The sequence below is a fragment of the Chrysoperla carnea genome, chromosome 5 (genome assembly GCF_905475395.1).
Source record: "Chrysoperla carnea chromosome 5, inChrCarn1.1, whole genome shotgun sequence".
Taxonomy (NCBI): domain Eukaryota; kingdom Metazoa; phylum Arthropoda; class Insecta; order Neuroptera; family Chrysopidae; genus Chrysoperla; species Chrysoperla carnea.
The window spans coordinates 46,476,544-46,497,263 of NC_058341.1; the positions used below are offsets into that span (position 1 = coordinate 46,476,544).

The window sequence follows — 20,720 nt, forward strand, 5'->3', positions numbered from 1 at the left end:
ATCCTTAGTTTTGTAATGTTGCCATCAGAAACAGAAATTTCGATATAAGTCTTTAGGTTAAATTGTTAAGAGTTGAAAATAGATAATAATTTGCAAAACTATTAAGAAATGCACGTCGTACATTAGTTTTGACACTTCCGCATACTCATGAGAACTAGAATTAAACCGAAGGTTGATTAATTTCAAAAGGTTTTGCTATTTAGTAACCATTCCATAAAATATGCACTGATAAACACAAAGACATAGAGAATGGACTGAGCAATACCCGCACAAAATTGATCGCTCTGTAGAAAGAAACATAGCGGCTGTCCGGCCAATAACTGTCTTTTTTCTATGGGTCAATCAGAATTCATGAAAGAGACAAATACTAGCCGTACATTCACAATATCTCTCTCATAGTTTCTTGCCCGTATTTACTATACAGCTGAATAGGTAACAAACACTCAGTCCACTCTCTATGTTCATGGATAAACAGAAATATAATAACAGAATCCTTTAAAAATTTCCTTGTTAAAGATTTTTCAAATTATGATCCGAAAGTCAAGACTTTTTCCCTCAGAGAGAATGATGATTTTCTTGAGATACAAATAGACAAAAAAGAATCACATTCGAGGTAGTGTGAGACAAAATTCGGGTTTCGGCCATCGTTAATCTTATATAGATTAAGTAAGGACTATGTACTCGTAGGTAAATAAATAACACTTTATTTCCTGAACAAAATATTGACAAAGTAAATAGCGTATTTATTTATTTATACCCGATTTTTGCGGATTTATTTGATTGCCATGAAACTTGTACTTGGAGTGTCTCACGTCTTTTTCCATATGGAAGGAAGTTTTACCTCTAGTCAATTTCAAAACAAAAGAAGTATGGTCGGTGAAAATGAGATAATTAAGTTAAGAATAAATAAATAAAAAGCTTCACAATTTAATGCAGATTGGCATGGAACTTTTGCTTGGTGTGTCTCGGCTCTTTTTGCATACTGAAATTTTATCTCGAATTATTTTTGAAACTGAAGAAGCATGAACTGAGAAAATAAGATAATTAGGTTAAGCGAATAAGTACCTAAATGAAAAGCTTATCATATTTTTAATGGAAATAATTTTAATATAAAAATATTTTATTTAAAAAATATCATAAAAATAGTTTTTCTTAGAAATATTATTAAAATAGTTTTTCTTTTTTCAAATGATTAACCTCTAAAATATGCTCAAATAATTTTGAAAAGTTGTAAATCATAGTGAGCATAAATACATTGGTTAAAAACTTTGATACAACAAGACGTAGGTATAGAGCTTAAATCTTGAGGTATTTTATTTAAATCGACTGACTTGCATTTTCATATATGGAAAACTATACCTAGAAAGTTTCCACATACATGTAAAGACTTGAATGAAAACTTGTAAACTATTATTATGCAATATTGTTAATAAGGTTTAAAGAGTTTCATGAAACTTTTGAAATATATATTGCACATCTGTTAAGCCATACATATTATTTAATAAGTTAGCTGATATTTTTAAACCGGTTGTTTGAAAAATCACCGGTCTTAAAACTAGAACAAATTAGAGGCTGAATTCGGATTCTTCTTGAATTGAAATCAATAATGAATAATTGCGAGTGTCTCAATTAAATCTATAGCCGTCAATATTTAATCAAAATCACAAAAAAATGAATATTCAAGTTGTTATAATGATGTAGAATTTGATCTTATTATTATTATACCCTTTTTCTCGTTTTGAAATTTCTGTCTTCAAATATACAGAATGTCCGTGACTCGATGAACATGACAAGCTAGCGTATTCTTTGAACAATTTTAAGACGATAGTGCCTTATATACTTTTGTCCAAAACCCAATGGTTAAGGAGTTATGGGCACTATTCAATTTAACCAAGACATAGTTAAGTAAAGTAGTTTAATGTTTTATTAAAAAATAAAATTTTTCGTACAGTACTATAGGGACTATTTTCGACACATTAAAAATAGCTTCTTTGTCGAAATGACGATATATAATTAAGAACCCTTGTTTATTAGGAATTCTTCGATTTTGCATTTGCATGAACTGACGCTCTTGCATTTCCGTAACAATATCCGTTAATAAAGTGAATATAGACATATTCTTGATTTGTAAATATAGCCATTAAATTAATCTTAAAATTACAACTTAAAAAATAAAAGACCCAACATAAATAATCAAATATCATCTAACAATAATATGGAAGTCGCCCTATTAGCTCAGTTGGTTAAGGCGTAACCAATTCTGTCCGCGGTATTAAGGTAGCGAGTTCGATTCTCGCCATCGCAACAAAATTAATTTAATTAATAATTGTGATGGGTTGGTGTAGTGCATGGTATATGCATGCAGGAGGTGCACTCAGCCTCTGAAATTGAGGAGCTGATAAATGAAATTATATAACACATATATGGTATCACAATGGGCTCTATAGCTTAAGTGTGTCCTTCGTAGACAACCAATATAACCTAACCTAATATGGAAAAACAATAACATGGCCCAACAGATTAATTTACTTTTTAGCTTAATCCTCTTGACTATTATCTTTGGACATGATAATGCACATAACTTTTTAACTATTTCCATCGAGTTACGGGCACCCTGTACAGACTTGTAAAATTGAAAACAAAAAAAAATTCATAAATTTTCTTTAAAAAAATTAAGCATTAATACTTACTGTATTTTCATGCAAAGTTGACATAGACCAGTGGATGAATATGTCATAAGAAATACTGGCCAACCGTAGGCACCAAGGGCATAATGCATATAATGTATAACATTTTGAAATAGATCCAGATCTTGGGGATCATTTAATCGTAAAAATTGTGTACGTGGTGTTATGGCAACACCAGATAGGAACTCATAAGTATCATTTTTTTTCTGTAAAAAATAAAATATTTATTTAATTATTTTGTGGATGTAATTTTATCGGAGAAAAAGTTACCTCTTTAACAATCGCTTCACGTTCAATTTTTTGAAATTTTCTTAATAATACTAAACCAGCTACAACATCACTAGGAACTACGTCTAAGTCTCTAAAAAAATCACTTAAAAGTTTTGCAATATCTGCAAAACTATTACGGTTACGATCTGATGGTCGCATACAACAAAATAATAAGCGACATCGTTGATCCCAACTATCTTGATAGGCTCGTATAACTTTTCTGGAAAAGAAAAAAAGCAAGAAATTTAAGGAATGTTCACAAAAATGGGTTATCATGAAACAATCTAAACTAGGATGGTATGAGAAAAATGTGTATATAAATAGCAATTTTATATGCATGAGTTTTTACACTTAAAAAAAATATATGCGCTTTATCCAAAAGGTTTATAAAAGCTTTTAAATTGGTTGTTAGTTGGTCAAATATAACGGTGAATTCGCATGATAGCAAAAATCGGTACAGCCAGCAGATAATTTAAACAGCTTTTATTATGCTTATAATACTGTTTAAGCTCCCGAATAGGGATACATCCCAAATAAAATGTTAAATTTTTCTGCTGATATTTGTCCTGAAGGAATTTTAGGGGACAAAAGTGACTGGAGAATAAGTTTTCAGTTTAAAAGACAATTTTTTAGTTTTTAATGTTTTGTAAATTCAATAGATTTGGTCAATCGACTTTAAAAGTTTGAACGTAATACACAATAGCACTTTTAGGGCTGTTTAACTCAATTTTTATCCATAGTTGGAACTTATTGCAATAGAAATTATTTCCAATGTCTATTTTAGTCCCAAAGTATATAAGTATAATATAATCTAAAAAACTTAAATAAGTAAAACTAGCACGACCCGTAAATATATAGTGAGTAATTCCCCCCCCCCCTTTATTTATAGGCAATTTTATTACAGATATGATATACAAATTACATAATGAACAAAATTAATATTTTTTCTTAACCTGTTTTGTCCTATGCCGTATACTTTTAGACCGTGAGTCTACTTTTCATCAATAGATAAGCTTTAAAATAAGAGATAACTCATGGAATTTGTTAAAGGAATAAAGATGGAATAAAGATGGAATAAAGAAAATCGGCTAGATAAATAATATATAAGAAAAATCTTTAACCACTTTGTTTTTATTTAGATTTTGATAATTTTCTTATCAAGGCTACTTTGAGTTTTTTTGACCGTTGAATTTGATATAATTTTAAATTTGAATAAAATCAGAATTTGAATACAACGAAGCTTCTTCAGTATTTTTTAAAGATTGTGAATTGATGAGAATATTGAATTGATTTTCATTTTTGAAAATATTCGTCTACCAAATTCATTTTAATTTACCATAAAATAAATTTGTGAGTAGGCAAATAAGATCGAAACAGTCGTGAATTGATTATTTGGGAGTTTAGAAGACTTCTCGTTGAACGGAATCGTTTGAAAGCACTAATAAGGCATTGCAAAAATTGAAAGATTTTTTATTTCTAAGCAAACTCTATCCAAACTCTTGAGCCGAAAAAATTTCCTAGTTCGCCTTTAGCACAAAATAAATATTATTGCCGCTTTCATAATTTCTGGAAAACTACTATTATCTAAATAGCTCTTTAGTGTAAATATACCTTTACTATGAATTTTTTTTATAGAATAGTTCTTTGTTACTGTCGGAAAAGGATGTTCAAGTTCAAAGCATCAAACACTTGCATTTTTGTTAGAGATGTCAAGAGAAAATGTGATCAAAGATATTATTATGGTAACTGACCTTTACAAAGGATAACAAGCTTCATACTTTAACTATATTTATTTATGTATGAAAAAAAAATTTCTAAAATTAGAGATCCGTACTTTTAAGGGTGGTTTATTAAAAATTTGTGAACGTATTGTCCGTATGTGTACAAATTTTGCCATTAAAATTATTTTACCATTAAAATTTATCTATTGTGGTAATTAAGTCTCCAGAAGAGCAACTTCTTCTATTTTTGGTCACAAACACTGGAAAAACGTTAATTTCTAACTATTTCGTATCAAAAAATAGGTGGAGCTATACTTTTGTATAGTTATCTTTTGAACAAAAAATCAAATAAGAATTTTTTTTGGCCACCATTAAAAGTGAAAATTATTATTTTGTCTACGAATGGGATATTTTACGAGATAGTATTCAACTTAAAAGCCTTCGAATTAACCATATTCGTGTATTAAAACGACTCCATCTTGGTATTGCACTGTGTATCCCAAAATAGTTAATTATGAATTAATTAATTATAACTAAAACCAATTTCAATTTTACCTTTGTCTCCAATTACGGTGAGTACTGCCACTGCGTTTATACTGAAAACGTGATTCAGATTCACGCATTGAACGTTGATACTGTTTCATTTTAACCCATGAGCGGCCAGCCGCATCATATGTACACCAAACAGTGATTAGGACACTTAATAATATACACCAGTTACAAATTACCAATCCTGTAACAAAAAGAAAAAAATGTAAAGATTGGGCCAAGTTAGGAAAAATCTATTCAAATTTTAAACAAAAATTGGTAAAAAGGAGCAATTATTACACTAAAATGTTTTAAGCTTTAAGAATCCGCTGGGATAAAGGTCCGACACCTGACTCTGAATTGGTAAAATGGATAAATGTTAAAAGTAGACCCATAAAAAATTCATTCAGTTATATCGAACTTAGACACATCCATTTCACAAGCGATACCAAATTTTAATCCAATTCATAGATATAAATTACGGCCGATAAAAGAAGTTTTCAAACCCACTAAATAATTTGTTATACTGTTCACTGACTATACTGTTACTGTTTACTGTTATACTCTAAAATAAGTTTAGTGGTCTTAAAAAATTAATTTTTTCGATTTTGTGATAATTTTTGTATTTTATTTTATTTTTGTAAGTGTTACTGTAATTGTTGGTAAGGTTTTTTTAACGTATTTATTTTTAACTTTGCAGAGAATCTTTATAATGGTTTAAATCTCCATAATGTGTCTAATCTGAATAAATTTAGCTAATGACGATGGCTGCGTTGCAATCGAAATATCGATATTCTGTTAAATATCTATAAGTCTGTTAAGTATGTTTTTTTAATTACATTTTTTAAAAAGAATTTCTCAATATACAATTTTATTTCAAGTATCGTGGTATTTATTTTAATAACTATGTTTTGAACTTATATAAGAGGATGTTTGCGACTGAACCACGAAGAATATATATAATCCCTTGATTTTACACACAATGAACTTAACTTTACTATACACAGATCATATGCTAATATTTTTTGTACGTCTCATAGTATTCACTCTCATATTTTGGTATGCTTGCTTAAAAAATCAGGCCCCTATTCCAAACCTTTTTGCTACTTGCAACACTCATGTTTATTGTTTTTCGATGCTAGGTTACATACTAGAATTCAATAAGTTAATATGACAGAGCTGAAGAAATCTTAACTGGAAAATGGAAATCCAATTTGTCGATAAGGTTATCATGTATAAATCTTGGAAATTTTCCTTCTTTCTATCTACTTGAATTGTTTTCTATTCTTCCGTTTGTAAAAGGTTATTTTTATCCCCCGAACTAAAAGAAAGGGGTGTTATAAGTTTGACCGCTATGTGTGTGTGTCTGTGTGTTTGTCTGTCTATGGCATTGCAGCGCCTATTCGGATGAACCGATTTTTGATTTTTTTGGTTTTGTTTGAAAGGTAATTTAATGGAGAGTGTTCTTATGTTTCAAGTGCGAATTTAGGGTTTTTGGGGCTATTTAAATTTTGAAAATTTTACTTGTATCCCTTAGTTTACGCTATAATGGATATATAGCGTAAGCAAATGAGTTCTGAATTGGGATGCTCATTTTGGTGTAAGATGAAAATTAAAAAAAAAAAATTATATTTGTTATTATTATCAAGTTTCTCTACAACATGCAGTACACTTGGCCATCAATTTTAATAAAGGTCAAGGATATACAAATCTTTGAGTAAGACCAGATGTTTAAAATTTCCTCTTAAAATTTGGATACGCGTCAATGTCCTTTTACAATATTGAAGGGTTTTTATCATTTTCTAATATTAATTTCACAAACAAGTAACTACAATTTTAACGATGTTCCAGCATGGTATTTGCAGTTTCTATGTTAAAGCAATGGTACAATTTTTTTTTCGACAGAATTTAACGAAAAATTAAATTTAAGAATTTAATAATGCTTACTATTAATTCCCAAAGTTTCAGAAATTTTGACCGTTTAAAATGGGAAATAATTATGCCAACGTCCCAATTTCGATCAATTTACGTCAAAATTAATATCTCGAAAGTGAAAATTAATTTCTAAATTTTTTTTTTAGAATTGTATTGTATAAACATTTTTTTCTACTTTTTCTTCAATATATAATAATATCATAAAAAATAGTTGGAGAGATCGGACATTTTACATGCTTTAAATGGGACATGACCCTCAAAATAGCGAACTTTGTCTTTAAATATCTCGCGATCTAAACGGTCAAAAATTATGAAATTTTAGGAATTCATAAATAAAGCTATTATAAACCCGAGAAAAAAAATTCGGCCAAATCTGTCGAAAAGTGATTTCATGCTGGTACTACCTTAATCTATGCAGGCTTTACTTATATTTGATTAAGCAAATTTTTGTATTTCATAAGAATAACAACAAATACAAATTTTTTAGCAGAACAATTACTTTCTTCCACAAATTAATGCTTACAATTATAATAAATATTTTATTTAATACATAAATTGAAAAATGTAATAATTTGTTTCTTGACTGCAAATATGAGCTAACATATTAAACAAAATTTCAGTGTTAATCTTTACATCAAACTAATTCGTGTAATAAGTAGTTGAAGTAGTTGATTTCTCATGAAGTAGTTGATTTCAAGACAATTTGATATTTTTTTCTAATTGAAATTAGGTTAACTTAAAGTACATCCGCCTGATATCTCAGAGTGATTGCATTAGCTTCATATAAAAATGCGCATTTTCGATTTAGCTGCGAAAATTCCTCATTTTACATCTCTTTTAAAACAATTAAAAAAACATTTTTATGTCTTTTTATGTTTTCTTTATTAGCGCGCATCCAGCGTTAGTTATCACAACCACAATTCAGCCGTCAAAAATAAACTTTCAGCCGTCTAAAACGGTACCAGTTTTCGTATCTTACATTCAAATATTACATAGGTTAAGTCAGATTGGAGGATTCGTTTGGCAATGTGAAGTTTGAAAGAGTTCGTGCTTCTCTCATTCGAAGGACATAAGTTCATTGTACTGCTCTATTTAGTAATTGTAGAATTCGAAAAAATTCGAATGTTAAATAATCATTTTCTAATAATTCGATTCCAAGAAAACGGACAATACAGGTTTGCAAATATAAATTAATTAATATTTTATTTATATTTTAATATCCCGCATCTTTTCCCCCTTTTAATAAAATTATACATTAAAAATAATTCAATCAACACAAACATTTATTTATTTATTTTTTTGTCTCTCTGATTCTACTTGATCACAGCTCATCATTTTGATGGCGAAGAACAATACGGTTGCGCTTAGGTCGCCCCGGAAATTCGACAGCGATTGGAGACGTGTCCTTGCCCTTGAGACGTTCTGATCCCTGGCTTAGTATGCTGCTCACTCGCTTTAGCTTGATTTTCTGCACTGGCTCTGACTGGGTGTTCTGACATGTGGTCATTTCAAATTTTTTGGTCTTCTTTGGGGACGGAATAGGCCATCCCAGCCATTCAGATGATTCATCGCTGGCCGATGTGTTTTTGTCTTTTGAAGTATCAATTTTTTCTTCAAGTCTGTTAGAATCTTGTAAAGATATCTACTCTGAGTTGGATAATCATTTTCTTATAATCTGATTCTAAGAAAATGGAGAATTAAGGTACAAAGTTAGTTTCCAGCCTTTAACAAAACTTATTATATTCCATTCTCTTCCAATATTAGGTATTTCCTCCGTCTTCTTCCACACTTTTTAGAAAATCTTGTTCTAAGATTCTAGAACGCTGGTTTTTCAATTCTTGGTATCAACACAGCAGATAACATTACTTAAGTAAATGCATAATTATATTCTTTTTTAGTGGCCATATCATCGAACTTTTTTTAAAATATAGTCGGTTAATAATAGTAGACATAAAATGATCACACAAACGAAAGTAGGTTCGTTACATTCAGTTATACATTCCAAAACAGATTCAAGCATATTCAATGGTGCAGCTATTAATTTTCGAGATAAACCTTGTAAATCAGAATAAAAATGTTTCAATTTTATATGTAATGAATTGATATTATAATTTTTGGATTACATTTCTTTAAACGTTTTTATAGACTACAAGCCCATGCTGAAATTTTTCGGATGAAATGATCCACCAGGAATCATATTGAAAAAGACGCTCCTATATGTAAAAGTAATTTTAAGCACCATGGCATGGCGTCAGTTATGCGCGGTACAGATGAGAATATGAATAACATAAATGCCGTACAGAAATAAACAAGTAGGCTTTTGGAAATTAACGGGAGATACATTTTTTTTTATTTCCGGTACCGGATTTATTACTGTACAGCATTTATAAAATTCACTTCGAATCATTTTTGCTGATGCAGGGGTTAGACACATAGGAATGTAACATTCATATTATCATCTGTACTGCGCAAAATTAACACCATGGTGCTTAAACTTAGTTTTAATTACATTTTCTGGTGGGTCATTTAGCGCCGAAAAATTTCAGCACGGGTTTGTGGTCTATGATTTCATTATTATTAAATGAGAAAATTCGAAAATAATTTCTTTGAATATGTGATATTTTTAGAGTTTAACGATTATTTTCAAAATTATAAGTTTTGGCAGCAACTGAAAATTATCCTAAGGCTAGGATATATTTTGGCACTCAATTTAATAAGGACATAAAATAAAATTGAATATCAAATGTAAAAATCATATTGTTTGTCTCTAGAAACAAGGTAATATTTGCCTGCCATGATCAAGAATACAATTTTGGAGATTGCGGACAAAGAATGCCTATATTTGTTTGAGTCGAAAAAACGATTTTTGTATTTTAAATTATTGACCTCAAATATGGTTCTCGATTAACAGTAGATACTTTTCAACTTTACTAAAAAATATGGTCCTCGATGGCTAGGTATAAACGATTTTTAACTTGTGGCGTAGTAATTTTTCAGGTTTTGTGTTAGATGCAACTTTTAGAATAGCTTCTCGAATTTATCCCTAGTTAAATAGAGTAACAAAATTTACTACTACCAACTCCGAGCCTATCCCTAAAAAATAAAGTGCATTCGAAAAAAAATTATTTTTATGTTCGTTTAAACGATGAAGAAATAATCCAAAAGGAAATGGCAATATTTTAAAAATACATACAGGCGAACAATTCGAGACAATACATTCTTTCCATGATATTTCTGTGGAAACATAATGTTCTGGCAAGAAAAAAAAATTAACAATTTATTATATTTTAAATTATCCATTTAGTTTTCTAACTTTTTTTTAAATCCATTCATCAATGTCATTTTCGATTATTATTATTTTTGGATAAATACAACAAATTTTGAAAACCGTTGTCAAAAAACTGACAGTTTTATGGAAAACTTTTTCATAACAACAGTAGTTTAAAACTTGTAACCTGTGAACGAAGTTCAAGAAATAAACTCAGCGTATCTGGGAACCAAGTTCAATAAATAAACCGGATGTATCATGGATCTGGGTGTATTATTATGACCCCTTATCAATAATTGCTCGCAAAGAATAATGCTGAAATTATATAAAAAATAATAAAACTTGGTTTTTTTAAAATTTATTTCGCTTTTTGTGCTTTTAATATTAAATAAATACATAACAATCAAAATCATAGTCACAAGTTTTATAAACACAAAGCAACTTCTTTAGACTTCCAAAAATTTGAATATTTTATGTTAGTTATTCGACCAAGGATTATAAGGCGACCATACATCATCTCCCTTTAAAATATCAAGTTTTAGCTTAGCGCTAGTAATTAATGTAAGTTCTAATTTCAAGCCGTTATAAAAACGTTTGTGTAAGTGAATGATACGGTCATAAAACCTGTCATTTCTATTCTAAAAGTATCTATTATTTCTTAAGCATAGAAACTTAAACTTAATCTTATCACACTTGAAACTAAAGAAAAAGTATTTTACAGCTTCCTGTACTCGAAAATAGTCGACTCATTCAGTTACCTTATTCAGCTCACGTAGAGCATCATATTCATCATCCTCATCACAACTCAATTTAAGATCAAATTCTCCCCCATCATCTAAAGTATCACCTATCTTTTTTACAGGTTCTTTCTCTTTCTCACCATCATTTCCCCTTGGCCATATAGGAGGCATTTTTGCACGAATATATTCGACACCAAAATCAATGATTACAAACATAGATACGATAAATCCACTAAATAAAACTGCGTCTAAATAATCATTCCAAAAATCTAAAAACGCCTCTCGGCAGTCGATCCACAGGTCCATTTGATTTTTTTTGCTTTCACTTATTTGCTACTCTTTGCTCAATATAATAGTTAGAATATCATTTCGATTAATAATTATACTGAAATCTAGGCTTAATTCTTGAATTTATTATTTTGAAATTTTGGATATATATATATGTCACTAAAATTTGAATTTCTAGAAAAAATGGGAAGCTTGTCAGTTTAGAACGTTTCATGGCAACGGAATAACGTTTAGAACACATTCACATTTGCATGAAAGCCTGATTGAAAGATGCAAGACACAAAAATTTAAGTGACTCAAGTAAATTCTAAATTTGATAATGTTTGTTTAAGATAATGAACTAAAAAGTAAATTTGAATAAACTTGAGTGCAAAGTGTCTAAAGTTCATCCTCATTGGAGGATGGTTTTTTCGAGTACGGGCCAAAATGAAATTGAAAAGCTCGATTTTCTTAAATATAGTACTCAACCCTTGGTTAAAACCTGAATTTGTTGTTTTACAATCTCTCTTTTTTAACCTTCAAAAAACAAAAAAAAGGAATAATAGAAAATGCACTTAATTTAGGTTTATATGACGAATAAAATGAGTTGGTAAAGGCACACAGGCTCTAGGCTCTTATTCTTTTTACAAGGTCAACTATTAAATAATATTAAGCCCCGAACTTAAAAAAAGGAGTGTTATAAGTTTGACCGCTATATGTGTGTGTCTGTCTGACGCATCGTAGCGCCTAAGCGAATGAAAAGCTTTTGATTTTTTTTGTTTTGTTTGAAAGGTAATTTACTGGAGAGTGTTCTTAGCTATTTTCAAGTGTAAAGTTAGGGTTACGTACCCGAAAAAACGAAAAATTGGTTATGATCTTCCAAATCGGCTCAATTTGGAAAAGATTTAAAAGAAAAAGGCAATTTAATGGAGAGTGTTCTTAGGTATGTTTCAAATGCGAGTTTAGGGTTTTGTAGCCGAAAATTTCCCGGGGGTTTTAAATTTTATAAATTTCACTTGTTAGGATTAAAATTGTATAAGCAAAAAAGGTGACATACACAAAACATTATAAAAAGTAGATATAATAGATTATCGTGAGCTATTGATGAGACGGAGAATGTGAAAACAAATAAAAAAACAAGTGTTTGGATGTTGCTGTTTGATACATGTGAAAAATTTTATATATCGTTGTGTCACAAAGGGAAAAACAACTAAACGAATTTACTAACTAAAAAAGAGGGTAAAGGAAATTGATTGTACATACAAGTATATATATGAATGTATATATTTGAACGTCGTAAAAGGAAACTTGTTAATCTTCTTAATGTCTAGTGAGTTCTCTATTGGGAAAATCGGTTTTTATGCGACACCCTGTGCTTTAAAATAGAGCTACGATAACAGGTTTACACTAGGTTTCAGCAGCAGGCATTGAATAACTAGATGTATACGAAGAAACCACAGTAGTTTACAACAATTTCAAAAGTTTAATATAAATGAACTGTCTTATAAAATATAGCCCACCATTTTAATGGTAATTCCAGAGACCACTGTTGTTTTTTAACCGACAAAACTGGAGGAGGTCATCAATTCGACTATATTTTTGTGTGTGTGTTACCTCAGAACTTTCGACTGGGTGAACCGATTTTGATGATTCGTATCTAATCTATTTGAAAGCTTTCCCGTGTGGTCCCATTTCATTTTCGTCCAGTTCTGACAACGGCATCCATGAGAAAACCATAAAAGTCCTAAGTTTTTCTTTTGAATTCGGTTTTCTTTTTGTTAAAAGTTTTTTTTAATTAAAAATTAAGCTTTCTTATGACTGCTATATTGACTACTTAGAATCGCTTTTCACTGCTTTATGTCCACTTTCCCTGGCTTTTGGGATTCACAAAAAATCGTGATTGTTCTACAAGGACAGTGCCGTAATTATACACTCTGTACAGCTATTTGAATTTAGGCTCCTTAGTTAATTAGGTTTTGAGAGGAAATGATACATGACAATTGTTTATTCGCAGATTTTACTTATTAGTCTTATGGTATCTCCACTTTCGTATCATTGATTGGTAGAAGATTTTTACCAATATACTTCTAAAACTGGGAAAATCAAATCCTCATTTAAACCCTTTTGCTACTTGAAATTCTAATACATATCATTTTTCCAACTATATTCTAGAATAGAATTAATTGATTAAACGTAAGTGAGCCGACAAACTCGTGGCCGTCAAAATTTAGTCCCTTTGGAGACAGACGTAAAAAAGTGAAGTACTCTAAAAAGTGAAATTGGTTAGGCATTACATAGATTGGCAGATTTCGCAGTAACGTCCAAAAAATATACTTTTATTACAAAGTAGATTACTTTTTAATGTATAACTTAAAAAACATGAACTGAACATTAATCTTTTTTTTTTTCTTAAAGAGAAGAAATTGCAACAACCAAATGACATTAGCAAATATAGAAGAGGAATAGAAAGACGGGAATGCGTTTTTATTTTTCCATTTATTTATTTTTTGCTTTCTTTTAATAGAAAATTTTTCAATGTGAAATCTAACATTTGTTTCAATAATTATAATAATAGTGGTGAAGTTAGTATAATCAGTCTTCTACGGTATTTACTTTTTATTGCATTCATCATTCACAATTAAGTTAATTAAGTTTAATCAACCTCGACTTCACAAATGATTGCTGAACAAATATAAGTGAACGACTAAAATAGCTTATAAAAGAAAGGCTTCAAGTTTGGCAATTAATCTTTAGTAGAAGTAAATGGGTAATAGGGAATATTCATGTATTTTTTTTTATATTTTTAATTCATTGTTTACACCGTTATAACATAGTAAAAAATATAAATACTGTTTAAAAATGCTGTAATTAAGTGTAAAATATTTAAAATAGATCATAAGTTCAAACGCAGTCCTTTTGGTGCTCTCTATTGATGACGTATTAATATGTGACCTGTGAGTTGTTGACAGTTCAATGTATTGTTTTCTATAGATATAATACCCACGTATGTAGTAATTATAGTATATATCCATGGTAATACCATACAAAATATAAGTAATTAATGCCATACAGTATGTCAACAATGTGACAAGCTACATACTATGACGTCAAGTCCGTTTTAAAACTTGAATTTCCGTTTTAGAAATTTGAATTTCTCTCACTGAATTTGTACTTTTATTAATGAATTTTAAGTAATTAAAAATATATTAAATACTAAAATAATGGTTTAGTTCAAATGTCCAGCCAATAAAGTTACGAAAAAAAAAATTCGAACCAAATCTAAATTTCAAGAATATTCTCTATTAGTGTATTTTATTTAAATTCTAAAACAAGTTGAAGTTGTTCGTTTTTAAGTTTTAAAACTTAAAAATTCTCACCGTATTATAACCCAAATGAGCTATATGTATGATGAATTAATTACTTAACACTTTTATTTATTAAAATATAACTAGTTCAATATTTAGACCGCGACTGGATTGTATTCGATTGTATTTCACAATGACCTGAGTATTTTGAATGGCAGGATACATCGTTCATTTGGTTAAACATAGCAAGCTCCATTCCATTATAATTATTCTTTTAATTAATGCCCAGTCTGCTTAAAATCTATTATACACAGGATCTGGCAAATTGTATGCGGGTAAGATCAATCAAGATGATTAATGGGAATGGACTTTATATCATTATATACTTACATCATTACTTACCAAACCTTGATATCTGTTTATTTCTTGGGCTTTTTTGGTTTCGATTCAATATAAATAAAAAATAAGTAGTACTTTTTAGTATAAATACAATTTAGTAGATCATGTCGGTATCGGAACACTTTATTGAAGAAGAGAGATATGTTCAAATCTTACGGAAAAAAATTACGATGTTCTTTGATTCGTTGTTCGATAAGTTGGGAAAAAATTGTTTTCTGGCGCTTGGACTTATTTATTTGTGTTCTTTACGAACTAAAGTTTATTTTTTAGCTGTAGAAGGAAACTTCTGTCCTTTTCGGTTCATGGGTGGACATATAGGTATAGACCAGGTAGTCCATTTTATGAACATCAATAAAAATGATATTGTTTATCTACAAATATTATTACCACAATTTTATATCGAAATTTTATAAATTCTATAAAGTATCATTCAATATTTTCATCATTTTAAAACTATTTATTTGAAAATCTAAGTAAAATGAAAAACCGTATAACGTGACCGTTATGGGTAAAATGGTAAATAGGTCACTGCTGCTGTACGTATACCTATATGTATATCTATATATAATGCAAAGAAAAAGATATTATTATTTACATTCACTTTTTTATGATTTGAAATATCGAAAAATTTTTCGTAAACCAGCCAAATCCGATGGGATTTAGTCTACAGTATTATATTATATATTTGATCCGTTCGTTATGAAATATCTTTTATACTTTATAGCAGTTGTATTAAAGAATATTATATCTAATTGTAAGGACGATATTACAATATGGGCTAGCTTTGTAATATCGGTAGGCTTTAAATTATTTATAAGGTTTTCGTTCTAATTTTTGTCTTATAATGAATTTTTTATTTTCGTTTACATTCTTTGGTTACAGCACACACACACACACACATATATAGGAATAGAGAACTGATTTTTTGAGAGGCTAGGTATATTATTTCCATTATTTTCACAAACAGATTAAATCGAAAGATTTCTAAATTTTTTTTGTATTGCCTGGCAACTAGTTTCATCGTATCAGTATCAGGGAAACAATTTTGAAAAACAGGAAGCTGAGAAAAACGCATTTAATGAAAAAGAAACCCGATGATTTACTATACATACATATACAATTTTAAGATTTAAAATTTTATTGGGCTTTTCGGTATCCCAAGAAATGGTTGTGCACCTTTTAACGGAGTATATAAATCCGTTTTGGCTAATTTATCAGCCTCTTCAATCCCATCGATTCAAGATTTTCCGGACACCGAGCCAATAATGACTTTGGTTTGTTAACTCAGATTTTTTTGAGTTTCGATATACTTCAAAACCTTTTTTGGAGTTTATTTCAGGTATATTTGGCGCTTAGAGTACAGCCTGACAGCCAGAAAAAATATTGTTTTACTTTTGTGACTCCGCTGTAGGTTTTCGGTATGTGGCATAAAGTTCAGCTTGGAATATGGAGGCGTTTTTATCATGGCTGTCATAAACGCCCGTTCTCGGTTGCTCATAGCATATTCCTGAACCTAATCCAGCTAAACGGTTTTTCAAATTGTACCTAGGTTGTCAAAATTCGTACACCAGATTGTACCTTGATTGTCGAAGGAAATTTAACGTCTGTCTATTTGGTGTGTACGTAGCTTTAGAATAATTACTTTGTAAAAAAAACGGAGTATATTAAGAGATTTAGAGAGTAAATAAAACGCCTTTGGCAATTTGTGAAAACATTTTTAGATTTTGCTATATTGAAATATTTGTTCATAAATAATTTTATATTTGCTTGAAAAAAGAATATTTCTTTTGCTTTCAAGTTTTTCAAATGTTTGAGTTTTTAAATAACTGATAATACAAAAATCATTTTGTTTGATTTTTGTAATTTTGTAATTTGTAAAAATTAGATTGCATCAATCACTCCTATATCATTTACTTGATTAGTTTCCCATAATATTTTTTTAATCCCCGACTAAAAAGAACGGTGTTATAAATTATGTCTATGTATCTGTGTATTTTTGTATTATATCTGTTGTTCTGTGTAGCTGTGTGTCTGCAAAAAATAGAAATTTATTCACCTATCTAAGAGCAACGATGCCACGGTTCATGTTATGCTAATTTTTAATAGAGAACATGCATTAATTTTATCACACGTAATAATTCCATTTTGTTATTAATTATTAATAAAAAAGAGTTACATTTTTGAATAAAAAAAAACGGTAGTGACGTATTTACACCCGTGGAGGCTGTGAGCCAATCGGAATCACACTATATTTACATTTTTGAGTTTGTTACTATGGAAAATTACTTTTAATTAGACAAACCATTTATCATTGTGAATGTTATTTTATCTTCGTGCGGCGGCGTGGCTAAAACGATGTTTTGACGTCACTGACGTTAATGTTTAGAAAACCATTTTAAATTGTAAAATTACATGAAAATCAATTAGAAAATGTTTAAATTTTCTTTAATAACTTTTGCAAAAAAAAAAAAAAAATGTAAATTCTCTATTTATGTGTTATTGATATTTGATTCAGTGATCGAATATTTGAGCAATTTATAATGCGAATTAAAGTGCTGCCAAATTTTTGGCGAACACCATACTTTACGCAACAAACATACGCCACCCAAATACGTATATTATTCAATGCCACATATATGGCCGCTCTCTAAAAGATAAACTTAAATTTGTTAGTAAATTTCTAATTTTCCACATTGGTATTCATGTTATGTTTGACTTTAATGACGAACGATGAATTATATCACTGAAATGTAATTATTAGCGTATCAAATATCAAAATCCGATACTTCTGATTACCTTAGGGACTTAGAAACTTCATTCATTTAACAAGATATAAAGTTAAATAATTTGAAAGTACAATATTTGTTTAAGATCTGTTCTAGTGAACATGTTCTAGTAGATATTTGATGCACCACAAAAATTTGTGGTGCATCAAACTTCAATTTTGTATTCAAACATTACAAAAAGTTTGGTTTTAAGTTTATTTATGATTCATTTGCGTCTACCAAAATTGTTTTTGGGTATTCTAAGAAACTGACCTCATTTAGATTTGGGAAAAAACATTTTTGGAGGTCTGTTTGGGAAAATCTGTTGGTTTTTAAACATCGGTCTGTTGTTTTTTAAACATTGGTAATCGTCGTACTAATTTGAAAAACACGTTTATAGTGTAAAACGCGTGTCCCGCGCCGTTTTGTTTAGAAATCGTTTCGAATCATACACAGGCTACACGTACATGGCTATAATTTTTTTGCAATTCTTCATTTTAGGGGAGTATTTTTATGATACTAAGGAACATTTTCATGTAAAAAAAAATTAATTTTTTGAAAATTTTAAATGAGAAAATTCACTTGAAAGCATTTGTTTCTCTACGGAGCATTAAAAATTATTATTATATTTTCAAGTCAATTAAAATGATACCCTAAAATTTTGAAATAAAATAATGATATAATATATTTCAATGTTGTATGCAGTAAAAATAATAAAATCTTTACGTTTCAAGTTTATATTAAAGGTGAAAATTTTATACATACTTGAAAAAGTAATAGCTTCAAATGGATAGGAAGGAACCTCTTCATATTCAAGTATATTGAAGGGGGTAGTTAGTTGTTTACCATAGGTATCGGGTGGTGATTGTGTAAAAAGACGATTGTGAGCAGTGGCGTCCATTACATATAGACAGAAAGACACTGCTTACCCTAAATAATTCAGACAAATATAAATAATTTTGTTATGATATCTAATATATAATTTATCGCTACTAGCAATAAACAAAATGTGAACGGGTATCATCTATAATTTTATGCGGCATATAGATCATGCCATCTGATCTGATTGCATGGCGCTGCTGTGTGCCTCCAGGCAAATACACGAAGTAATTTTGCCTAAATTTTTATACGTGAGCACTCACAGTGTTCTAAAAATAATGTGATTTTACTTCATCAACTGTGAAAAGACAGAGTTAACAAAATTGTTGCGGTTTCGAAAAATCTAAAGTTTTTTTTTTCATTATAAAACCACATGAAAACCTCGGATATTTCCCCTCGGTAGTGAAAATTGTCCCTTCATCTGCCATCATTTTATGACCTATCAGTACCTTTTCAATAAAAACACGCTGTATTTTTTTTCTAAACAGAAAAATATTACATTTCATTCGTTATGTACACAAAGGAGAATATAAAAATCCTGTTATATCCTTATATAGCTCCATCCCCTCTCATCACTATAAACATTCTAGCATAATATTATATTCACATCTAAATAAATATCCCCACATATATTCGATTGAGGATAGTAAATATTCTATGTATTTGATGTATGTGGAATTACACTCACGGGAAAAGAAAACCGCTCACTTAATAAGAAACATAATTTTCGTACTTGTAGTACGAGTACAATGTAAAATTTAGCATTGTATGCGGACGACACGGCACTATATACGCAATCTTGGAGGATTGACACCATTGCCAACAGACTGAACACCGCAATTAAGAAAATTATTAAATATTTTCAACTTTGGAAAATCAAAATTAACACTCACAAGACAGAAGCCATCATATTTACCAAACGAAGACCCACCCTCAATCATCATATATATGTCAATGACGAACAAATACATTGGTCGAAGTACGTCAAATATTTAGGAATACGCCTAGATTCAAAACTAACTTTCACTAAGCACATTAATGAAGTAAGATCGAAATCTTTAGGAACTATTAAAACTCTATTCCCAATATTTAGCTCTAAATCCATCTTGAGTGAAAAAAATAAACTTCTTATATTTAAAACTATTATACGACCAATCTTGACATACGCTGCTCCTGTTTGGAGTAGCACTTGCAAAACAAATTTTAAAAAAATACAGTCAGTCCAAAACAGGGCTCTAAGAATCGTTGGAAATTATCCACGATTTTATAGCTCAAGAATCATTCACAAAGAGCTGGACCACCCATATCTAAAGGAGACAGTCTACGATATGACAAAAAAATTTTTTGAAATGTCCTCTGTCCACGAAAACGAAGAGGTAGCCAATATCGGAAACTATACTAAAAACGATTTATCACACAAGTATAAAAGTTATAAACATAGAAGAACTAAGCATCTACTATTATAACAAAATTCAAATTTTAAATTTCATCATTCCCAAAATAAATAAATATCAAATTCACTGATAGCTTTCTCAGATTTGTTTCAAATGATACATTTACATAAGAAGTAGGGTTTTTTTATATTATGTTGCACATCCTTTTTTCCCTAAATCTATCCTTAAGAATACATTGTAAAAAAAAACATAAAAATTGTTAAAATTAATACGTAAAACAAAACTTGGAATATACCAAAGATAGCAATAAGAGATGGTAATAGAACATTGGAACATCTACGAATATTTGTAATACTTAATTGTAATATTATAATCTGGCAATAAATTCTTTTTATCTTATCTTTATATGTAAAATTTAATGTGGATAAGTTTTGTCTAGTAATTATGAAAACACCACTTCGCATTAATTTTTACTCAAATGTAACTTAGTTACATACTTTTTAGTCTATATTTCGGTTAAAGTGTTTTTTAGCCAGAGAATATAGGAACGTTAATTTTGACA

General features: G+C 29.5%; 2 protein-coding genes across 3 annotated transcripts in view; both read right to left on the minus strand.

The window, feature by feature from the left end:
- LOC123301207 (diacylglycerol lipase-alpha-like) overlaps positions 1-20,720 on the minus strand; it is a 70,886-nt gene that overhangs the window by 22,471 nt on the left and 27,695 nt on the right. The window contains exons 4-6 of the mRNA XM_044883942.1: positions 5,234-5,411; positions 2,958-3,177; positions 2,691-2,893 (exon numbers count right to left, since the gene is read on the minus strand). Coding sequence (XP_044739877.1) covers positions 2,691-2,893; positions 2,958-3,177; positions 5,234-5,411 — 601 coding nt within the window. The remainder of the gene's footprint in view (positions 1-2,690; positions 2,894-2,957; positions 3,178-5,233; positions 5,412-20,720) is intronic.
- On the minus strand, positions 9,134-11,518 carry LOC123300678. Of its 2 annotated transcripts, none has more exons than XM_044883291.1 (2): positions 11,168-11,518; positions 9,134-9,196 (listed from the first exon to the last, which is right to left on the minus strand). In XM_044883291.1, the coding sequence occupies exons 1-2, from the start codon at positions 11,453-11,455 to the stop codon at positions 9,179-9,181; spliced, it is 306 nt and encodes a 101-aa protein (XP_044739226.1). In that variant the 5' UTR covers positions 11,456-11,518; the 3' UTR covers positions 9,134-9,178. The 2 variants fall into 2 exon arrangements, with proteins under 2 accessions (XP_044739226.1, XP_044739225.1); XM_044883290.1 differs by lacking the exon at positions 9,134-9,196 and adding an exon at positions 10,837-10,930.

What these genes read in the sequence shown, in the direction of transcription:
- LOC123300678 (XM_044883290.1), bottom strand. Translation starts at nt 11,455, where the DNA reads ATGGACCTGTGGATCGACTGCCGAGAGGCGTTTTTAGATTTTTGGAAT. An exon ending in CTCTACGTGAGCTGAATAAG is followed by an intron (nt 10,931 to 11,167) that starts GTAACTGAATGA and finishes GATATTTTAAAG; the next exon opens with GGAGATGATGTATGGTCGCC.